The sequence below is a fragment of the Panthera leo genome, chromosome B1, assembly GCF_018350215.1.
Source record: "Panthera leo isolate Ple1 chromosome B1, P.leo_Ple1_pat1.1, whole genome shotgun sequence".
NCBI lineage: Eukaryota > Metazoa > Chordata > Mammalia > Carnivora > Felidae > Panthera > Panthera leo.
The window spans coordinates 16299909-16324076 of NC_056682.1; the positions used below are offsets into that span (position 1 = coordinate 16299909).

General features: G+C 37.5%; 1 protein-coding gene and 1 pseudogene across 1 annotated transcript; one reads left to right on the forward strand and one right to left on the reverse strand.

Moving 5' to 3' along the window:
* Positions 1–1313: 1313 nt before the first annotated feature.
* CCDC110 (coiled-coil domain containing 110) lies at positions 1314–23494 on the reverse strand. Its single transcript, XM_042934328.1, has 7 exons — positions 23394–23494; positions 22947–23051; positions 6198–6253; positions 5868–5933; positions 4554–4664; positions 1695–3810; positions 1314–1387 (listed from the first exon to the last, which is right to left on the reverse strand). The coding sequence occupies exons 1-7, from the start codon at positions 23401–23403 to the stop codon at positions 1338–1340; spliced, it is 2514 nt and encodes an 837-aa protein (XP_042790262.1). The 5' UTR covers positions 23404–23494; the 3' UTR covers positions 1314–1337.
* On the forward strand, positions 18703–19177 carry LOC122217401 (annotated as a pseudogene).
* Positions 23495–24168: the final 674 nt, after the last annotated feature.

A 24168-nucleotide genomic window follows, 5' to 3' on the forward strand; every position in this document is an offset into this window, starting at 1 on the left:
GGAAATTCCAAAAACAAGAACAGAAATCATTGGATTAAAAACAGCAAAGTTAATAGAGGAAGATAAACAAAACAAAAAGCTGATTTTTGACAAAAGCAATAAAATCAATTGAACTCTAGAAAAACTTCCAAGAAAAAAGGAGTATCCCTAAGTTACCATGTCAGGAATTTAAAATGGGACAATTACTGTAGGTCCTCTGGACATTAAAAAGCAATACAGAGTATTTTGACGAACATATGCCGATGCATCTGAGAATGTGTATGAAATGTACAAATGAACATACAAATGATCCAAAATGACTAAAGAAGAGATAGAAAATCTCAATAGTTCTATATCCACTAGTGAAGTTGATTTTTTAATGTAAAACCTTCCCATTTAGAATACTCCAGACTCTTTGGTGAATTCTATTATGTACTTAAGGAAAAATAATATCAATAACCAATCCTATACTAATCCTTTTAGAAAATGGAGGAGGAGGGAACATTTCCCAACACATTTTATAAAGCCAGATTTTCCTGATACCAAAACCAAGTAGACGTTAAAGAAAATAACAGAGACTAATAGTCTTCTGAATAAAGAGGGAGAAATTCTTAACAAAATATTATCGAATTGAATCAAGGAGTATATATTAAAAGGATATACATAACTTGTGGAGTTTATCCCAGGAATGCAAGATTGGTGTAGTGTTTCAAAATTAACTGATGTAATTGCCATAGTTACAGCTTAAAGGGAGGAAAAAAATACACGTGATCTCTTCAGTAAGTGCAGAAAAAGCATTTGACAAAATTCAAGAAGTGTATTTGTATCGTAATCAGCCTTGGAAGCTAAAGATAGTGTCTTCTGGAGCAAGGGCAGGTATGCTAATTTTCCTGTATAATAAAGGTAATGTTTCCATCAAGAGCAAAGGGCAGACATGCTTACGACACTCATGAAAGATTTGGTTTCCCGAAACTCAGAGTTCTCTCCTCTACTGCTGTGTGACCCTTTTCATGTTGCCTATAGGGATTGGGGCTTGGAGAATCGATGCGAAAGTGCTGGTGTTCTGGCTACTGCTATTGCTGTAACAAACTGTCCTTTATCTCTGACACAGGACTTTCATGTCTTCCACTGGAACCCATGAAACTGTGTCAGACTAACATTAGCTTACAAGTTCAGTAAAATCTTGAGGCTGTTCACAGTTCTTGACAATATAAAAATATATACCTAATTCCAGTTTCTAATTAAAAATTACCCTAATCAATTACAAGGTAATTATGAACCTATATAAAAGTGAATTTATAGCAATTTTGTGGAAAAAAGGACTGGACAAAGGATTTTGAAACAATCATTTTAGAAATTTATTTACATATCTTGGATGGAAGCAATTGATACACTTGACTTGGATTTCCTGGGGAAAAAAAGAATTTTTTAAGGTGGGAGTGCCAAGTATACTTCAGAAAACAAAATAAAAAATCTTGCTCCCTGCTTTGTGCATATACAATGTATAGAAATAATATAAGTAAAATAACAACATGACTTTTACCAAAAGAGCAAAATTCCTAAATTCCACTGTATAATAAATTGGATATACATCTTATAAGACTAAATTGTATTTATCTTAAAAGTTTCCTTCTTATTACTGAACTCTGGCTAGTGCCCAGTAGGTGAAAAAAATCTTATCCACGTCTCTACTAATCCACCACAATAATACATACCTTTCAAATCAGGAGCCAAAGGCCTACTCCTAGGGCCAGAAATGTCTTCATAAATATCATACTTTTCAAAATGGAATTTCTCTCTTCTTGAAATATAACCCATTTTTGATAGGTCACTCTGTTGACTACAGATTTTTTCACTTAGATTTAAATATTCTCTTTGAAGATTCCGCATCTCAAATTCCAAGGTATCCCTTTCATTTTCTATACTTCTTACATAGTTTTCTAAAAGTATTTTGTCTTCTGCAAGTCTACTGATGCTATTCTCAAATTTTATATTTTCTTGACTATGTTTTTTTAGTTCTTCTTTTAGAATCTGATTATCTGTTTTAATTTCCATTACCATTTTTGATAACATTTCACATTCGTTGCCCATTTCTGACAAACTGTTCTTATAAATACTTGCTTCTGATTTTGCATTTTTAATTTCTATCAGAAAATTCTCTTCTGCAGTAGATTGGTATTTTTGAATATTCTCAATTTCTCTTTCCATCATTTGTCTAGCAGCAATAGATTCTTGTAGTGTTTTTTCGAGATTAAGTTTTTCATTTTTAACTGTTTCTATTATTTGAAAAAGTGTCTCTTGTTCAGTTTTTGCCAATATTTCCTTCTCTTTTAGCTGCATTATCTCTAGTTGGTTTTCCTTCAGTTCATTTTCAAGCGAGCTTCTTTCCTTTAAAAGCTGGTATGTCTTTTTCTCTAGCATTTCCTTTTCTTCTTGTATCAATAGAATATTTGTTTTCATTGATTCCATTTCTATACTCATACGATTATTTTCATTATTGACCGTGGCCATATCATTTTGAATTTTGTGTTCCTTGCTTTTTAGTTGATCTAATGTTTCTATCATTTGTTGCTTCTCCAAAGAAAGTTGATTGTTGTTTTCCTCTAGAGTTTTATTTTGTCCTATGAGAACATTATATTTACCAATTATTTTTTTCAATTCTTTAAGACATTCTTTACCATCTTCTTCTTTTTTAATTAACTTGGACTGAATAGTGTTCTTTTCTTCAACCAAATTCTTAAGTTGCTTTTCATATATTTCGATTTTCTGTATTAGAGATTGTGTGGTAAAGACAAGAGGTTTTATTTTGGTCTTAAGGGTTAGATTTTTATTCTCCAGTTCTGTTACCTTTTTTTGTATCTGCACAGACTCTTTTAGGTAATTCTGTAAGTACTGAATTTTTGCAACACACTGCTCAGTAACAGAATTGACTTTGGATGTTTTCTCATTTTCAAATATTATTGGCCCTTGTTTTATTACTAACGGTTGCATTTCTTTGTCTTTTATTTCATATTTTGTTGAGTCAGAGAATGGCAGTGTATGTCTTAGAGCTCTGGAATGGAATTTTAAATCTGTAATAGTCTTGCCAGTGATAGGAATTTCTTTACTGTTTTTCTCATTTCTCTTTCCCCTGTGTATTTCACTCTTAGATAATTTTTTACATTTCCTGCAAAAATTCACATGGAATTTTGACACTGTTTCCCTGAGTGGGAGTAATTTGTTTACTAATGCCTCTAATTCAGAAATTCTCTTTGATTTCATATCTTCATTTAAGTTACTTTCTATATTTTCTTCCTTAATAAAATTATTTTTTTCTTTGTGAATTGAAGACAGTTCGTATTTACCATTGCTTGGAACATTTCTTTCAGTCTTTAAAGTTTGAAGTTCATTTGTAAGTGCCAGTTCTCTGTCATGTGACTTTTGTAGCTCTTCCTTCATTTGTTTGATAGAATGGCAGATATCATCTAAGTTTTCAGAAAATCTGTGCTTGAGAAAAGGCTCAGTAATTTTGGATTTATCCAGAATTACTGTATCAGCTTGAGACATCACATTTTGAGGTACATTAGGTAGAAAATTATAAAGATTACTATAATTTTTCAACATGTCAGAATTTTCTGAAGGATTCATAATTATGTTTGAAGGTGAATTGTCTGTTGAAGTTCTCAGAGTTAATACGTCCTTGAAATTTACCTGGGATGTCATATCTATACCTTGAGAGAGACTGTTAACACTATCACCGCTGAATTTTTCTTCCATTGAATGAATAGCGTTAGACTCCTCAAAAGGATGAATTTTCTCCATAGAAAGGATTTCTTCTTGATTCTCTATAGGCTAGTGACAATAAAAAGCACACTGTAAATGTATTATCATTTGCCACATGACCAGCAAATCAAGAAAATATTTTGTGGAGGATTTGCTTTTATAACCAAAATGAACATTTTATCCATTTCTACAGCAAAGAAACCTAACAAATGTGATTAATTTTCTCTAGAAAAATCTAACAACAGTTATTTTGAGATCTGTAACTCTGGTCTTCACAATTTGCTTAGAAATTGCGCTTATTTCCTCAGAGGGTGACATACATGGGCCAAACCCCTCAATTTCAGAAATAGAAATTTAGAATCCTTCAAGAGGCCATCAGAGATTGATGGGGAAGATAGAAGCAATAGGTCAAATGCAGTAGGTAGTTTAAGGGAAATGAATATTTCCACTTCGGGGCTGTTGGTCAACCTTTGCATTTCCTATTTTGGATGATTCTAGGGCTGTGACTATTCTAGAAATGCGAGTTCTAATCAGCGTAGACAGAGTGACTCTCGTTCCAGCTTGTTTCTAGGGAATTCACCTCAGGTCTAGGTCAATCCTACTAAAAGTAGAACAATTCCTAAGTGGATAGAAAGGCTAAAAAAACTTGCCTTGTATTTCAGTTTACTTGGGAATCTTTTAGGTATTCCTCTGCCCCACAAAGTCCGTTTGCCCCACGAAGAAGGTAAGAATGTAAAGGGGAAGATAAACTGGTTGTAGTAACATTTTTGAAGTACCTAAATAGAGAAGTAGTTTTGAACAGAATAACATACCAAAGCTTTTTCAAGGCGTGTTCCGAATACTAGATTTTTTTCTGAGTTAAATTGTGGGTTTTCTACTTCAATAATACTTTTGTTCAAGATTTCACTGATTTCAGACTGTACCTTTAAAAGATAAATTGATAATGTTAGAATTTGATTTCAGATTTAGAAACTTATGAATGTATAGCAATAAATAATAGATATTATGATACCTTTAAATTTCCTGCACATAAAAATTCTTTTCATTTATATAATGTAATTTATTATAATCTCTGTTATTACAGGAATTTTTAAGAAAATTATACCTTTATTATATGATAAACAGAAAAAATTTAGTAAAGCAATAAAATTTTATGAACAATATTCAAGTAATTTTGGATGCTTGAGTTTTACATTGTTGAATAAAGCAGAGACTTTTGATCTCTGTCATCAGAATAGAATCCATTCTGTCACTCAGGAGGAGTTTATCTTCTCTTTCCATTTCCTTGCAGTTGCTTTTAGTACAAGAATATTAGGATGAAGTTTATATTAGGTCTTTAGTGAATATGTGTTGTGTTAAGCACCACCAGTATCCATACCCTATCCTCTGTAAATACTGTCCCTTATTTGTTCTGGATAAAGTCCCACAAGCCTTTGGTGATCCCACTTCCAGCTGCATGTGACCGAGAGCTAACCAGTCAGAACACTGCCTCCCTTTGAACAGGGATTGGCTCAGGCATTGCATATGACCCAATCTGGGGCAGCCAAGTCAGGCCAAGAACCTTAGGAAAAACTGTTAAGAGAGAAAAGCATCATCTCTTCTCCAACTGGAATCTGGAAGGATAAAAGCCTGGAACTTCTAGCAGCTCTTTTGCTACCACATGAAGTCTGAAAATCCATTACAGTGGAAAGCAGAACCAAAATAAGGAGCGTTGTTCCTTATGACAGAAGTCCTTATCATATGGATTAAGCCATCCTCAGGTGAACTGTTCCCAGGCTCTTCAGTTATGTGTGCTAATCAAGTACACTTTTTCCCTAAGTCAGTTTGAGTTAGATTTCACATCACTTATAATGAGAGTTCCTATTTGTAGACTGTATATAGGTAGCACTTTAAACATATATGTTTTTAAAAAATCGGCGAGTACTATTCCTTTTTGACTATAGTTGGCCCAAATTCAACTGTAACAGAAATAGTTCCCCTCAAACAAATTTTGAGCCTGGAATATTTGTAACCTTTTATTATATTCTAACAAAAACTAATCAGTTGGATAATGATCATTAGCTTACAAATGTGGAGTGGTATCTTAAGTTTGGCTATTTCCCATATAGAGATTAAAAGAAACATACCATGCTAACATTCTGCAAAGTCTGTATTCGGAGAGCCTGAAATGATTCCAGTTGATGCTGAAGGGCCTATAACAAACATGGTATGAAATTGATGAGTTGAAACTGTTATTATTTCTTTTTATATGTATCCCCCAAAGTTGCCTATTTCCAGAAAGGATCACATGAGGGTCAGAGGACTCACATTCTTAGTCATTCTTGCCAATTCTCCAATCCATTTTCATGGAGATTTTTGTGGAAGACCCATGTGCATTTAGGAAATATTTGTTCTGAAAAAGATCAGCCTTTACATAGGTATTTGGAGAAAATAAGATGAAATGAAAATGAACTTACTTTCAATGCTGATTGTGGTTGGATTTGATTTTCTGATTCTGATATGCAGCCATATTCTAAAAAGCAAAATTGAAAAACCATGTGATCTAATTCTTAAGTTTTTTTAAAACAATTGTGATGCAAAATAGCCTCCTAACTTTCTTGGATAGTGAGACAGAGATAATGAGAAGTTTGATGTTCACCTTAGGAAGAACCCAATGTTAGTCACTTAATAAAGTCAAATAATTTTTGCTTGACTTAAAATGCCTTCTGGAGGTTATAAATAGTGGTTTTATTTTCTTTTTGTATTTATTTATTTATTTATTTATTTATTTAATTTTTAAAAATTTACATCCAAATTAGTTAGCATATAGTGAAACAGTGATTTCAGGAGTAGATTCCTTAATTCCCCTTACCCATTTAGCCCATCCCCCCTCCCACAACCCCTCCAGTAACCCTCTGTTTGTTCTCCATATTTATGAGTCTCTTCTGTTTGTCCCCTTCCCTGTTTTTATATTATTTTTGTTTCCCTTCCCTTATGTTCATCTTTTTTGTCTCTTAAAGTCTTCATGAGTGAAGTCATATGATTTTTGTCTTTCTTTGACTAATTTCACTTAGCATAATACCCTCCAGTTCCATCCATGTAGTTGTAAATGGCAAGATTTCATTATTTTTGATTGCCAAGTAATACTCCATTGTGTATGTGTGTATGTATATATATATATATACACACCACATCTTCTTTATCCATTCATCCATCGATGGACATTTGGGCTCTTTCCATACTTTGGCTATTGTTGATAGTGCTGCTATAAACATGGGGGTGCATGTGTCCCTTCGAAACAGCACACCTGTATCCCGTGGATAAATGCCTAGTAGTGCAGTTGCTGGGTTGTAGGGTAGTTCTATTTTTAATTTTTTGAGGAACCTCCATACTGTTTTCCAGAGTGGCTGCACCAGCTTGCATTCCCATGGTTTTACTTTTATAATAGGCCATTAGCGTGTAATGCCAAACTTGGAACTCTCAAAAACAAATATTTTTGTTTCTGCAATGTAAGCTGCATTAAAAAAAAAACCAAAAACAACTAATGATCCTGTTATGGGAGACCTTTCACAAAGTACTGTATAGGTCTCTGTCTGTGAAATGGCCATGTGATGTTTTTCCTCCTTACCATGGAAAACAAATTGGATTAACAAAGCATAATTTTTGTCATGCCTTTAACCAAGGTACTATAAAGATCTATGTATACCTTCCTAGAAAATAGATTATAGATCTGTAACAGGAGACTATAAACTGCAGATTTCCTGACATACATCCTTCTTTATCTAAATAGGCTTTTAGCTTGCTTTGTAAATTTTTATTAAACACTTTTAAAAATATTCAGTGTCCCAAATGAAGTGAGAGTTATGATAGAATGCTCCTCTAGGATGACAATTTCTGTCCTAAGAGAAGGTTTTAAAAGAGGTCAGCACATCTCTCCTTCAAATGACAGTCTACCAGATGTCATAGGAGCTGGTTGCAAAGTATAGGCACCCCTCTTATCTGCCATCTGGCCCTCATCACTGAGAGAGCAACTCTGGTTCAGAGCCTGGAGCCATTTGGCCAATTAAAGACTCCCACCTTCATCAGAAGGCAGAGAAGGACAGCGAGTCCTCTGGATATTGCTGAACTTTGCATCTTACTAGGAATAAAATGGTAGTCTGAAATATTTATCTCAGAGACATTAAAAAAAAAAAAACCAAACTCAGATGAGGTCAGACTAATGCAGCAAGGCACCCCCAATTTTTTCAGACTCAAGGACAGCTTCTAATGACCTCAAATAGATAAAAATTCAAATCAAAAAGCATATATTACCTAGAATCCCATTGCCCAGAATTAACTGTTATGAATTTTAGGTACCCTCCCTTCAGTCAGCTGTCTATGCATATATGCAGGAAAAAAGAAATGATTTTAGAACAGTGGGATATTATACATTTTACTTTGATAAATGGTATTGCATTTAGGTTTCAGAGAATAAAGAAAACTGCAAATAGTTGAAGTTATCACTAGTATTCAAATTTTTTTGACTACATGAAAGATTATTTCCTATGAGATCCCTCTGAGCTAATGGAAATATATCACAAGAAGGACTAAGAGATTGGAATTTTTATTTTTTAAATAACATTCATTTCCATTGTATTCAGTATTGAGTTACTCCCTGCCAAGAAAGGAAGTAAATGATGAGGAAATTAGCATTATGCTTGCTCTCACATTTACTCCCTACTTTTCATGATATTTGCTCATTATATTATTTTCACGCTGTGATGTTTTATGATGTTTTACATTTTGCTATGTGACTATGATTTCCACAGAGCTAAACACAAAGATAGGACATTATTATCGTAAATATTTTCAGCCTTCAACTTTATTCTTGATGGATTTACTGTCCAAAATTCCATCTCCTTTCTGCATCAGTAGGGCCAGCCTCCCTTTTCTGCATAGATTTCCTTTGTTTCAGTTAGGAGGACTTGCAAATTCAAGGCAAAGTACAGGATTTCTTTTGCTAAAACCAAGTAAGAAATACTGGGTCAAAATAAATTTAGAGACTTACTGAAGGGATATAACAAATATAACTTTTTAAAGAAAGAATGTGGGATTCATATAGTGGTTCTACATATATTTGCTTCCCTCCATCTCTTCCTTCTTTTTTGACCACAGTATGATTGCAGTTACCAGGTTGCTTCTTTTCATGTAGGTCAGTGTAACCTGAGCAACTCTGCTCAGAATTTGTTTTCTTTGACATAATATAGATGTTTTCTCTTAACATCCTTCCCAGAGTCCAATGGTCTATTCCTCTGAGATACAGTTTTAGGGCCAGTGTGTTTTCCTACCCATTTTCTGTAGCCTAAAAATTAGGTGATGAGGTCTGGGGTACGAGAGATCATTTGGAGCTGTGTGAAGCCTTTGCTGGAGGATGTGATCTTTGCTGTTTTGTTGTTGTTATTCTCTGAGACTACTTAGAAATCTATAGGAGATATATCCTATTACCCTAAGGAGATATTCTCTTGATTGGGATTATTTCCTTAATTCAGTACAGAGTCCTGGAACTAGGACTGCCACACAAGACCATACAGGTTGTTCACTACACAAGAGCTCCTGGCCAGAAGATATATGTGGGCTGAAATGTGTCCCATGTTCCACTACAGTCAGCTAACCAGTACCCTATTTGGGTTTGCATATACCTAGAGTTTGGTTATACCTTTCTCTAGTCCGCACAGAGGCACCCCATGAGCTAGTGGCAGCCCTACTCATAACTTCTTTCATGAGAGCAAAGTAAGCCCTATTGATCAGTGTCCAGGTTTACTCATCTATCTTTCCAGCTGCTCCTCTGTACCCATCCAAACCCCAATCAGCAGAAAGGAAGACACAGGTATTTCCTCTTTTTGTATCCACATTTGGAGTGGGAGAGGCATTAATGAATATTTTCAGGATTTGACTTGTTTTATTCTAAAAGTCAGAAACAGTGTTAGAAGGTAGTCTGTACTTTGCCTTGCCAGCATCTTCTGTTTTTATCTTTGGCCTCTGTTTTCCAATTTCCTTCTTCAGGTGCTGCTGGTGAAGTTTTTGCTGGTTTTCTATTTTGTTGTTGTTACTGATCTTTTCATTTGGTGCTGGGGAAAGGAGGTCTGGGATCTTCCTTGGCTCTAAAATCTCTATGTGAAAGTCTAGAATAATTTTTATGAGTTAGTGATTTAGCTTTTTTGTTTCACATTTAGTGATTCATTCCTTCAACATCATTCATTCAAGTATTGAGTGTCCAATGTGTGGTATTCTGTTGTAGGTAAATACTAAGGACACAGCAATGAATAAGACAACCAAGGCTCCTGTGGTCATGGTGCTTCCATTCTGGAGAATGAACAGGAAAAAAAAAAAGAAAGAAAAAAGGAAACAAGATACTTACAAATAGGGATAAATAACGCAAAGAGGATAGGCTAATGTGACAGGGAGGATGGGACAGCAGTGGAGAGAGTGCTTAGCAGAGACCTATCTGGTCACATGAGTTTTTAGCTGGGATTCCCATATGATAAGAAAAGGCCATCCATGTGAATATCTATAGGAATAGATTCAGAGCAGAGGACATGGAAAGATCCTGAAGCAGAATATGTTTATCTGTGTTTGCAGAACAGAAATAAAGTCAATATGGCCTCAGCTTAATGAGCAGATAGAAGCCCGGTATGATTAGAGGTGAGAGGGGGAGACAGGAATAGATTATGTAGGAACTTGTGGGCCAACCCGAGTGGTTTTGCTTTTATTTTAAGTGAAATGGGAAACTTTGAAAGGTTTCAATCAGAAGAATGATTTGATCTGAAAAGAAACATTTATAGGTCACTCTGCCGCATGATAATGGGTTATAAGGTGGCAATTGCAGAGCTACTGCAGTAATCCAAGTGAGAAACAAAGGTATCTTAGACTAGAATGGCAGAGGGGAAGATGGAGAAAAATAGGTTGATTTAGAATAGATTCTGGGTATAAAACCAGCAGCATTGCTGGGGTATTAAATGTAGCCAGAAGAGAGGAAGAAAGGATGACTCCTGGGTTTTTGGTGAGAACAGATGGATGATGGATGATGAATGATGGTGTTATTTACTAAAATGGAAAAGAATAGACTAGGAAGATTTTTTAGGGAAAATTTTTATACATAAAATTAAGTTTTCTATTAGACATCAAAGTGGACATCCACAGGCAGTGGGATATTCCTGTCTCTGATTCAGGGGAATTGTTATGAACACTATTGGAAAATACAGGTGTCACTACTGGCCTAGACAAGGGAAGTTTCTGTGCAGTGACAGGCACAAATGCCCAAATGAAGTGGCTAGAGAGAATGGAATGTAAAGGTTTGTGGGCATTGAATATAGGCAGCTGTTTTTGAATTTTACTGTGGAAAGAAATAGAGTGCCTAGTGGAATAGGGTGTATGCATGTTAGAAGTGATGTGAAGGTCAAGAATTTTTTAACCATGGGAGATTTTAACATGCCTGCTTGCTGCTGGAATCATGTAGTAGAAAGGGAGAAGAGTAATTCTGAAGGATGAGGGAGGCTAATTGCAGAATCTGAGTACTTGAGAATTCCAGGAGAGCTTTGATAAAGAGGAAATGAGCTTTGAGCAGGGGTAATTCTTCCATCGAAACTGGGGACAGCAAGAACAGGAGCAGGAAGATGGAAGAGTAGGAGGACCCTAGGCTCACCCTGTCCCACAAACACAACTAGATAATTATCATATCATCCTAACTACCCCAAAAATCAACTTAAAGACTGACAGAAAAATCTCCTTAACTAAAGGGAGAGAAGAGGCCACATTGAAGATGACAGGAAGTGTGGAAATGTGGTTTAGGGGAGAAACAGATCATGGCTGCTATACAAGTGAAGGAGACATGGTTGCTAAAAAAGAAGGGAGAGGAACACACAGGGGAATTCATAAGGAGAATGTTTCCTCAAAGCCAATGGCTTAGAAAGTGAGAGGGGCTGAATTCCATGAGTTCTTGCAACCAGTGGGGTTTAAAGCCTGGAGTTTTAAAGATCAGTAGGCTTGGTTGGGATAGAGCACTGTGCTGCATCTAGAGAACAGGCAGACAAACAACCAGGGGACAATGTGGAAATAGCAATCTGAAGAGCATGTGGGGCACACAGTGGGGTTATTTGCTCTTCTCAGAGCACATCCCTGAGGGGCATCATTCACAGACACCTCTCCAGGAACAAAGGAGCTGGCCAGTGCCATTTCCATCCCCTCCTGCCCTTCAGCATAAACACAGAATAACCTGCAAGAAGCAGTGCAGTGCAGACACTAGCTGCCTAACTTGCTTACACCAAGTACCACCCCCTCTGCACTTCAGTGGAACTTCCATTCTCAAACATGCTTGCCTCAGTTCCAGTGCGGCAGGTCCCTCCCTGAGAAGATTAGTGCAAAACCCTGTCCACACCATGTCTCAATACAGAGAGTTTTGCAGGGTCTCAGTTCTGGTGGAGGTGGTGACAGGTCTCATTTCAGAAGCAGACCAGAGCACATCTGTGAGCTAAAACTCACCACATTCAGGCCAGGGACCAAACACTGCCCACAGCATGCAAGGAGAGCCTCTGCAGATGACTGGCCTGAAGGATAGAGAAGCCAGAATGCAAGAGCAGAGTGTATGCATCACACCAGAGACATTCCCCGAAGTGCCAGGCCTTGGGCACTACATGACCTCTTAAGGCCATTACTTTCAGAAGCAGGAGACATAACTGGTTTTTCTAACACAGAGAAGGCAAGAGCCTTAGATAAAATACAAAGATGGAGGATTTGTCCCAAACGAAAGAACAAGATAAGGCCAAGGCCAGAGATCTAAGTGAAACAGATGTAAGTAACATGCCTGATTGAGAATTTAAAGCAATGATCATAAGGATACTCTCTGGGCTTGAGAGAAGAATAGAAGATATCAGTGAGATCCTTACCACAGAGACAAAAGGATTAAAAAATAATCAAATGAAGAGTCCAATAAACAAGATTAGAAAAACTTTGATGCAATGAACAGTAGGCTGGAAGAAGTAGAGAAATTAATTAATGACTTAGAGTAACGGAAAGTAAGCTGAACAAAAGAGAGAAAAAAGAATTGTGCAAAATGAGAATAGACTTAGGAAACACAGTGACTCCATCAAATGTAATAACATTCATGTTATAGGAGTCCCAGAAGAAGAGCAAGCAAAGGGGGCAGAACATTTACTTGAAGAAATAATAGCTGAAAACTTCCCTAATTTGGGGAAGGAAATGATATCCAGATCCAGGAGGCACAGAGAACTCCCATCAAAATCAACAGAAAGCAGGCCAAGACATATTGTAATTAAATTTGCAAAATACAGTGATAAAAAATCTTAAAAGCAGCAAGACAAAGAAGTCCTTAACTTACAAGGTAAAACCCAAAAGGCTAGAGGGAGATTTTTCAACAGAAACTTTGCAAATGAGAAAGGAGTGGCATGATATATTCAAAGAGATAAATGGGAAAAGTCTGCAGCCAAGAATACTCTATTCAGCAAAGCTATCATCCAGAATAGGAAAGATAAAGAGTTCCCCAGACAAACAAAAACCAAAGGAATTCATGACCCCTAAATCATCCCTGCAAGAAATATTAAAGGGGACTCTTCCAGTGGAAAGGAGAGACCAAAAGTGACAGTATAAAGGTAGAAAACACAAAAGTGGTAAAAATGAATATTTCTGTAAAAATCAGTCAAGGAACTCACACCAAAGGATATAAAATATAATAATGTATAACTAAAATGTGGGGAGGAGAGGAAAAAAGAATGGGTTCCAACTTGAATGACCATCAACTTAATTTAGACTGCTATTTACAGAAAAGTTTATATACAAGCCTAATGGTAAGTATATATCAACAAGCACTTATAAACATTCAAAGAATAAAGAGAAAGAAATGTAAATATGTCACTAAAGAAAATCAACAAACCATGAAAAAAAGACAAGAAAGGATTAAGAAAATCTCCAGAAACAACCACAAAACAAGTAAAATGGCAATATAAACATATCTATCAGTAATTACTTGGACTGTAAATGGACTAAAGGCTCTAGTCAAAAGACGCAGGGTGTCAGAATGGATAGAAATACAAGACTCACTTATATACTGCCTGCAAGAGACTCATTTTAGATCTAAAAACACCTGCAGATTGAAAGTGAGGGGATGGAGAAACATTTATCATATCATTATCATGGACGTCAAAAGAAAGCTGGAGTAGCAATACTGATACTTTATACAAAGTAGACTCTAAAACAAAGACTGTAATAAGATACAAAGAAGGGCATTATATAACAATGAAGTGGACAATCCAACAGGAAGATACAATCATTGTAAATATTTATGCACCCAATATGAAAGCACCCAAATATATAAAACAATAACAACAAAACAATAACAAAAGCAATAAGGCATATAAAGGAACTAATTAACCAATTGATAATAATAGTAGGGTACTTTACATCCTCCTTATATCAATGGACAGATTATCTAAACAGAAAATCAACAAGGAACACTGGACCAGATGGCCTTAACAGGTATATTCAGAATACTCCATCCTAAAACAGCAGAATACACATTTTTTTCAAGAGCACATGGAACATTCTCTGGAATAGATCACAAACAAGTCTTAACAAATACAAAAAGACTGAAATGATACTATGCACCTTTTCTGACCACAACACTATGAAACTAGAAGTCAACCACAAGAAAAAATTTGTGGAGGGACCACAAACACGTGGAGGTTAAACAACATGCTACTAAACAATGAATGAGTCAACCAGGAAATCAAAGAAGAAATTTAAAAAAAAATACATGGAAACATATGAAAATGAAAACACAACGGCCCCAAACCTTTGGGATGCAGCAAAAGCAGTGCTAAGTGGGAAGTTTATAGCAATACAGACTTACCTCAAGAAGTAAGAAAAATCTCAAATGAATAACCTAATCTTACTCCTAAAGGAGCTAGAAAAAGGATAACAAACAAAGCCTAAAGCCATTTAAAGGAAGGAAATAATAAAGATTAGAGCAGAAATAAATGATATAGAAACTAAAAAGAAAAAAAAATCAACAAAACCAGAAGATGGTTCTTTGAAAAAATCAATAGAATCGATAAACCTCTAGCAAGACTTATCAAAAAGAAAAGAGAAAGGACCCAAATAAAATCACAAATGAAAGAGGAGAAATAACAACCAACACCACAGAAATACAAACAATTACAAGAGAATATTATGAAAAACTATATGCCAATAAATTGGACAACCTAGAAAAAAATGGATAAATTCCTAAGAGACATAAAGTACCAAAACTGAAACAGGAAGAAATAGAAAACTTGAACTGATAACCAGCAAAGAAATGGAATCAGTAATCAAAAAACTCTCAGCAGACAAAACTCCAGGACCAGATGGCTTCACAGGTGAATTCCGCCAAACATTTAAAGAAGAGTTAATACCTATTCTCAAATATTCCAAAAAATATAAAAGGAAGGAAAACTTCCAAATTCATTCTATGAGGCCAGCATTATCCTGATAGCAAAACAAGATAAAGACCACACGAAAAAGAGAGCTACAGGCCAATACCCCTGATGAACATATATGCAAAAATTCTCCACAAAATACTAGCAAACCAAATCCAACAATACATTAAAAACGTCCTTCATCACGATCATGTGGAATTTCTTGCTGGCTTGCAAGGGTGGTATACTATTCACAATCAATGTGAAATATCACATTAATAAAAGGATAAGAACCATATGATTATTTCAATAGATGCAGGCAAAGTACAACAGCCAATCATGGTAAAAACTCTCAATAAAGTAGGTTTAGAGGGAACACACCTCAACATAATAAAGTCCATGTATGAAAACCCACAGCAAATATCATCCAAAATGGGGGAAAACTGAAAGCTTTTCCCCTCTGGTCAGGAACAAGACAAGGAGGTCCACTCTCACCACTTTTATTCATTATAGTAATGGAAATCCAGCCACAGCAATCAGAAAACAAAACGCATCCAGATGGGTAAGGAAGAAGTTAAACTTTCAGTATTTGCAGATGACATGATACTATATATAGAAAACCTGAACGAATCCACCAAAAAACTGCTAGAACTGATCAATGAATTCAGTAGAGTTGTAGGATATAAAATCAATGCACAGAAATCTGTTGCATTTACATGCAGCAATAATGAAGCAGCAGAAAGAGAAATTAAGGAATTAATCTCATTTACAATTGCACCAAAAATAAAAAGATACCTAGGAATAAACTTAACCGAAGAGGTGAGAGACCTGTACTCTGAAAACTACAAAACATTAATGAAAGACATTGAAGATGACACAAAGAAATGGAAAGACATCCATGCTCATGGATTGGAGAACAAATATTGTTAAAATGTCTATATTACCCAAAGCAATCTACACAGTTACTGCAATCCCTATTAAACTACCAAAAGCATTTTTCACAGAACTAGAATAAACAATCTTAAAATTTGTGTGGAAGCACAAAGGACCCTGAATAGCTAAAGCAACCTTGTTAGAGAAAAGCAAAGCTGGAGGCATCACAATTCCCGACTTCAAGCTATATTACAAAACTGTAGTAATGAAAACAGTATGGTACTGACACAAAAATAGACACATATATCAATAGAACAGAATAGCAAATCCAGAAACAAACCCACAATTAGATGGTCAATTAATGTTCAACAGAGCAGAAAAGAATAGCCAATGGGAAACAGATAGTCTCTTCAACAAATGGTGTTGGGAAAAGTGGACAGCAACACGCAAAAGAATGAAACTGGACCACTTTCTTACACCATACACAAAAATAAACAAAATGGATTAATGATCTACATGTGAGACCTGAAACCATAAAAATCCTAGAAAAGAACACAGGCAATAACTTCTTTGACATCAGCCATAGCAACTTCTTTCTAGATATGTCTCCTGAGGCAAGAGAAACAAAATAAAAAATAAGCTGTTGGACTACATCAAAATTAAAAGCTTCTGCACAACAAAGGAAACCATTAACAAAACTAAAAGGCAGCCTACAGAATGGGAGAAGATATTTACAAATCTCAGATATTTATATATCTGATAAAGAGCTAGTATCCAAAATATATAAAGAACTTATAAAATTCAACACCCAGAAATTAAGTAATCCAATTAAAAATGGTCAATTAACACGAATAGACATTTTCTCAAAGACATCCAGGTGGCCAATAAAAACATGAAAAGATGCTCAACATCACTTTTCATCAGGGAAATGCAAATCAAAGCTACAGTGAGATATCACTTCACAGCTGTCAGAAAGGCTAAAATCAACAACACAAGAAACAACAGGTGTTGGTGAGGATGTGGAGAAAGGGAAACAATCTTGCACTGTTGGTGGGAATGCAAACTGGTGCAGCCACTCCGGAAAACAGTATGGAGTTTCCTCAAAAGGTTAGGATCTACCCAAGATCCAGCAATCGCACTACTAGGTATTTACCTAGAATACAGAAATACTAATTCTAAGGGGTACATACACCCTGATGTTTATAGCAGTATTATCTACGATAGCCAAATTATGGAAACAGCCCAGGTGTCCATTGATTGATGAATGGATGAAGAAAAGTGTTGTATACATATACAATAGAATATTAGCCATAAAAAAGAATGAAATATTACCATTTGCAAAGACATGGATGGAGCTAGAAACTATGCTAAGTGAAATAAGTCCAAGAAAGACCAATACCGTATGATGTCACTCATATGTGGAACTTAAGAAACAAAACAAAGGATCAAAGAGGAAAAAACAAAGACAGAGAGGCAAATCCAGAAAGAGACTCTTAACTATAGAGAACAAACTGATGGTTACCAAAAAGGAGAGGGGAGGAGGATGGGTTAAATAGGTGATAGAGATTACGTTTGTGGCAACTCTGTGTGATGAGCACTGGGTGATGTATGGAAGTGTTGAATAATTATATTGTACAGCTGAAACTAATACTACACTGTATGTTAAACGAGTTTAAATAAAAACTTGAAAAAAAATGAGGGACAGCAGATAATATGGGTACAGAGAAGCAGGTAGGTTAGCAAAATTTGAGCAGGAAAGAAGGGAGTTTGGGTCTGATTGCTTCCATTTTCATGTAGTGTGAGATTATGTTAATGAGTTGAGAGGTAGTGGTGAGAGGTTTTGGAGATTAAGGAAACAAGAGTGAAATAGTTATCCTGGAGAAGGTTTGAAAAAGCATTTTCTGGGGAAGTAGTTTTCTAAATAGCACTGAGATCCATGTTACAACTAAGAAGTGAGTGGTTTTCCCCTGCAATGTTCAGATGATTCAGTGAAGATAGAGAATAGGCAGAGAGTTGGATTTATCAAATTTTATTTATTTATTTTTTTAACGTTTATTTTCAGGAGAGAGAGAGTGCGAGCAGGGCAGGGGTGGAGAGAGAGAGAGAGGGAGAGACATAGAATCCGAAGCAGGCTCCAGGCTCTGAGCTGTCAGCCCAGAGCCTGACATGGGGCTGAAACTCACGGACTGTGAGATCATGACCTGAGCTGAAGTTGGATGCTTAACCGACTGGGCCACCCAGGGGCCTCTATCAATTTTTAAAGGCTATTAAAATAAGTTTTTGTTTTTAAAACGAGTTTCAGAGACTTTGGTTACTACTTATTTCCAAAGGAAAACTAATCTTAGAATTCAGCAATACCTAACCGCATAGAGTTATGTGATTCCAGAATTGGAAGGGAAATTACCAAAGAAGAACTGTAGAGGACACACAATGACAGGTCATCATTTATTAAGTCCTTGCTAAACATGAAATATTGAGCGGTATGTAGACTGAGTGGAAGATATGGTCCCAGCCCTGAAGAAGCTTATACTCTATTGGGAATGTAAGAAATAGTAATCATATTATATTGAATTAAATTCTCTAGCTGTCCCATATTTAGTGTCAGAAGTGAAAAACAAGAAAACCCTGTGGGCTGGTGCGTAGCTTTCCTTTCTGATCTGCCATCTGCGGTGGAACCAAGATGCAACATTTTGTGAAAACCCTTACAGGAAAGACCCTCAGTGTTGAGGTCGAACCCTCGGATACAATAGAAAGTATGAAAGCCAAGATTCGGGATAAGGAAGAAATTCCTCCTGATCAGCAGAGTTTGATCTTTGCTGGCAAGCAACTGGAAGATGGACGTACTTTGTCTGACTACAACATTCAAAAGGAGTCCACTTCATCTTGTTGAGACTTTGTGGTGGTGCTAAGAAAAGGAAGGAGACGTCTTTCACCACTCTCAAGAAGAGTAAGCACAAGAGAAAGAAGGTTAAACTGGCTGTCCTGAAATACTATAAGGTGGATGAGAATGGCAAAATCAGTCGCCTTCGTTGGAGTGCCCTTCTGATGAATGTGGTGCTGGGGTTTTTATAGCCAGCCACTTTGACAGACCTTATGGCAAATGTCTGACCTACTGCTTCAACAGACCCAAAGACAAGTAATTGTATATGGGTTAATAAAAGACATGAACTAAAAAAAAAGAGAAAAGAAAAGATAGTTATCAGTGAGATGGCTTTTGAGGCGATTAGAGACATGGGGAATTTATTCTGAAATCTACAGAGGATTATGTCATATTCAACATACAGGCACCCCTCGATTTATTGTGCTTCACAAATGTTTGTGGCAACTCTGTGTCGAGCAAGTCTGTTGGTACCATTTTCCAACAGCATCACTTACTTTGTGTCTCTGTGTCAGTTGGGTAATTCTCACTGTATTTCAAAAGTCTTTGCTATTAGTATATTTGTTATCGTGATTTGTAATCTGTGACTATAACTCGCTTTAGCATTTTTTTAGCCATATATATATATATATATATATATATATATATATATATATATTTAGTGTCAGAAGTGAAAAACAAAAAAAACCCTTACACACACACACACACACACACACACACACACACACACCCTTTAAAGTCCAACTTCGGTATTCATTTTCATATATATGTATGAAAATATATATATATATATTTTATATATATATATATATATATGAAATATAACTTGTTTAGCATTTTTAGCCATATATGTGTGTGTGTGTGTGTGTGTGTATGTATATATATATGTGTGTATATATATATATATATATATATATATATATATATATATATATTTATGAACGGTAGAGAGGCGCAGAAGGAGAAAGAGAGAATCCTAAGCAGGCTCCATGTGCAGTGCAGAAGCCCAACACAGGGCTCGATTCCACAACCCTAGGATCATGACCTGAGCCAAAATCAAGAGTCTGACATGCCTACCAACTGAGCTACCCAGGTGCCCAATAAAATATTTTTAAATTAGGGTATGTACATTGTTTTTTTACACATAATGCTCATATACACTTAAAAGACTACAGTAATATGAACGTAACTTTTATAAGCACTGGGAAACCAAAAAATTCATTTGACTCACTTTATTTATTTTATTTTATTTTTTTCATTTGCCTTACTTTATTGTGATATTCTCTTTATTGCAATGGTCTGGAACCAAACCCACAATATCTCTGAGATATGCCTGTATTAAGTGCATACTTGCAGTTAACAGACCAAGGAGAACAAATGAGTTTTTACAATGCAGCATAGTAATGCTGTAATATAGGATGTTAGATACTCTGTAGTCAAAGCTTTGTAATTCTCAGGTTCAAATATGAGGTTTTGCTATGACAATTCAAATTCATTCCCAGAAGCAACTGTTTTACAAAGCCTTAATGAGGTGTGACACTGTCTGCATGAGGCACTGTCACGGGAGCTACAGAGTCAGGTTGTCTGTGCTTGAATCCTGGCTTTGCGACACACTTGCTATGAGGGATAAACCTAGTTAGCATCTAGTTGGTAGGTAAAGTCCTTTGCAGGATGCATGGCGCATACTAAATGCTCAAGAAGTATTTACTCTAATCACTACTACAGAGACGAGGTTAGTAACAACATGATGATGATTTGATAGACTTAAAACTTCCAAATGCAATGGAGGGGAGAAATGGCCACTCCACATTCTCTAATGTTTCCCATTTTGTGCAGAATAACCCCCAGATCCTTATGCAGAACTACAGTGCCCTCCTCCCCAGTTTCCTTTCTGATCCCTCTCTGCCCCTCCCCCTTATTCATTCTGCTCCCACCAACACCAGCTGTTCCTCAGACATGCAAGGCATCTTCCTACCTCAGGGCCTGGACAGTTGCTATTCTCTCTGTCTTGACTGCTCTTTCCCTAGAAAACTGCACTGGTTACTTTTTACCTCCTTCAGGTCTTTGCTCAGATGTGACCTGCCCAGTGAGGTCTCCTACCACCCTATTTAAAATGCACACTTCTCACTCACCTCTGACAGTCCACATACTCCCCTGTTCCCTCTGTGCCTTACTTTTCTCCATGGGATTTACTCCCATCTTACACACAGTCTCCTTTGTTCCTCCCATCAGAAAGTAAGCTTCATGGGATTTTGCATATTTTGTTCACTATTGGATCCTCAGCACCTAGGACAGCACTTGCTTAAAAATATTTGTTAGATGGATGAATGAATGAATGGATGAGTGAATGAAGACTTAGGTAGAACAGGGGTGCTAAAAACAACACACTGGATATCTTGAAGTTTAAAGTATATCCTTCACATATCCATTCCAATAAATCAAAGGTTACACAGGCTAACCACTTATTCTGTTTAAAGAGATCTAAGAAATATTACACAGCTTCTTGTAACTCAGCATTATGCAAATGGGTCAATATTCTGTTGGTTAGTACTCAGGGAATGGATCACACGGTAACAATAAGGTGTAGATAGAACAGAAAAAGGGAGGGAACAAAGTCCTACCTCCTAATTTTGCCATCCAAGGCAGCCCTTGACTTAGAATCTATGTTACTGAAAACCTGCCCTTGCTAGACCCTGCACTTAGAGCACCTATGCGTTCGCAAGATAAACTATATCTCTTAAATAAGTGTATGTACTATTTTGCCTGTAACTTCATTTTCTATTATGCTGGGATCTTTCCCCAGAGTCCTAAATCTCGCTCATGTTAGATAACACACGAGCTTGCCAAATTAAATTACCTCAGTTTCTTCTCACCTTAAATGCTCTTTTTGAGGTAAATATTGAGCTGATGCAACCTCTAAACTCTCTGTGAAGACTCTTTCTCCCTGTTCATGTTTCCTGATTGCACAAGGATGCCTGAATATCCTCACGGATGCTGGGGCACAGAAGAGTGGACAGCTGGCAGGTCATTGCACTGTCCTGCTGGCCTCCATTGAGATGTTTACACTGGTGGTCCCTGGGCATCCAGGTGTCTTTGGTCTGGTGACATGTGGCTGCTCTAGCTTTTCTTTCAGGGACCTTGCTTGACAAGGTGTTTGGGATGGTCCTGGATTTATGAAGATGCAGAAATCCTGTCCTGACCTCATGTCACTTCTGTGTCCGGATCACCCCTATGTCACATGTGGGTTTTAGGCAACCGGGGGTCCTAACTTGGCCCATCATTCTAGATACCGCCTTCTACTCAGAGTGCTGTGCTCCTTCCCTGGCATGTCACACTGACCACCAGCCTCCTGCAAGAGGTGTGTAGGCTCCTTGGGCTTCTCTCAAGGAAGCGGGAGTCCAACTTCAGTATTCTCAGTATGATACCCCTAGTTGGGTATTTACATCTTATTCATGGTTTATGTGGAGCTTGAATTATAGCTCTTTGGTTATTTCAAATATCTTCCCTATACAATATCCTGTGGTCCACACATATTTACTGTAAAAAGTTCCTTTTGTTAAAATATATATCTGTTTAGCATCTGTCCAAAATATCATTCTTATTTGATATTTAGAGAAGCAGTATAGTATAATATGATGGTGAAGGCCTGGACTCTGGCACCATTCTGCTGAATACTTACTGGTTTTTTCATTTGCTGCCGTGTGACCTTGGGGAGTTATTTAATCTCTGTGCCTCAGTTTCCTCACTTGTAAAATGTGGATAATGGTAGTACTTACTTTATAGGGTTGTTGTGATGATTAAATGAATATACTTAAGTGCTTGGAACACCATCTGGCACAAAGTAGGTGTGCTGTGTTACCTAGTACTTTAATAATAGTTACTGGAAGTACCTATGTCCTGGCAGTGCACCTCTTGGGCCAGTGGGTTTAGACAAGGGTACCCTTTGCCTGTAGTAAGAGGCAGAAACATTACTGCCGGTGGATGTTCTCTAATAATGTTCCCCAATGACTCCTTGGCCTTGGAGATTTCACCTGTTTCACTGCCACCACTTTCCTTTATCCGGTCAGAGGAATTTAGGATCTTGGACGCTGAGAGGAGAACGCACTCAACTTCATCCTCTTCCTCCGGATGCTTCTCTGTAACAGAACCGTAATAGGTGGCTTTTAGTTTCTTTGGGAGCAGGGAGGCCAACCGTACGATTCCGGACGCGGACGCCCTTAGAGGCCACGGGAGGGCGCGCCGGGGCCACGCAGCGCGGCGGGACTTGGTGGCGCAGCAGCTGGAAGCAAAGGCTGGGCGTGGGGATGGAGGCGGTGCTTCAGTCCCCGGGGAGGGGGGGGGGTGTTGGGGGGGGGGGACAGCAGGGGTGTGCTGCTAGTCAGGAAGTCGGCACTCCGGGACCAGCCTTGGGGGTGAACGGGTCCGGGCACCCTCCACTGCCCGTCCACTTCCCATGGCCCCTCCTCTGGGACTCTTACCCGGACTCATTTCTGCTGCTCAAGTTCTCCCAACTGCCTTCCCCCCTGCATTCCGCCCCAGTAGCTTCGCGCAGGGGCAGCCCGTTGCCTGGTAACCCGGCTGCGGGGCACGCACGTGGGTGGGGGTGCGGGGCGGAAGTGCGAGCTGGGGTCCGGAGTCTGGGAGCTGTGATGCTCATCCCGCCACCAGCGCGCCGGGGACAGTTGGGGTTTGCTGTGCGCTCAGGCCTGGGGCCAGTCTCACTGGGGCATTTTTCTCCCGGCTTCTCCGCTGACCAGAACTTGATCTTGATCATAGTCTGACCGAAGACTGCACCTTTTGGACCAAAGCTGTGGACAAAGGGGAATGCTTGGAGACAGGCAAACACCTAGGAACTTTGTTTTTCGTTTCCTGGTTTCATTGTTTATTTTGCTTCATTCCTCGTTTTTTCGACCCCTCCGCCAGAGTAGTTTCAATGTTTGGGGGTTTAATCGATCCAAAACCAATATTGTGAAAGGAATTTTGTTTGCTATGGTTAAAAGAAGACCCCGATTTCCAGTAATAATCTTAAAATAACAATGAGATGTATGAAAATGTACACATTAAAGCTGATGCAGAGGCACTGATCTCCATATGTCAAATCAGGCTAATTTCCTGTGCACCTGGGCAACCCATTTGCAAAAGATGGATATTGTGTTGGAAACTGGAGCTCGTTCAACCAAGGACTGGTTGGTGTGGCCACAGTCAATACTTTATGCAGAACAGAAAATGGCGCTCTTTAAGTAAAAGCTTTAA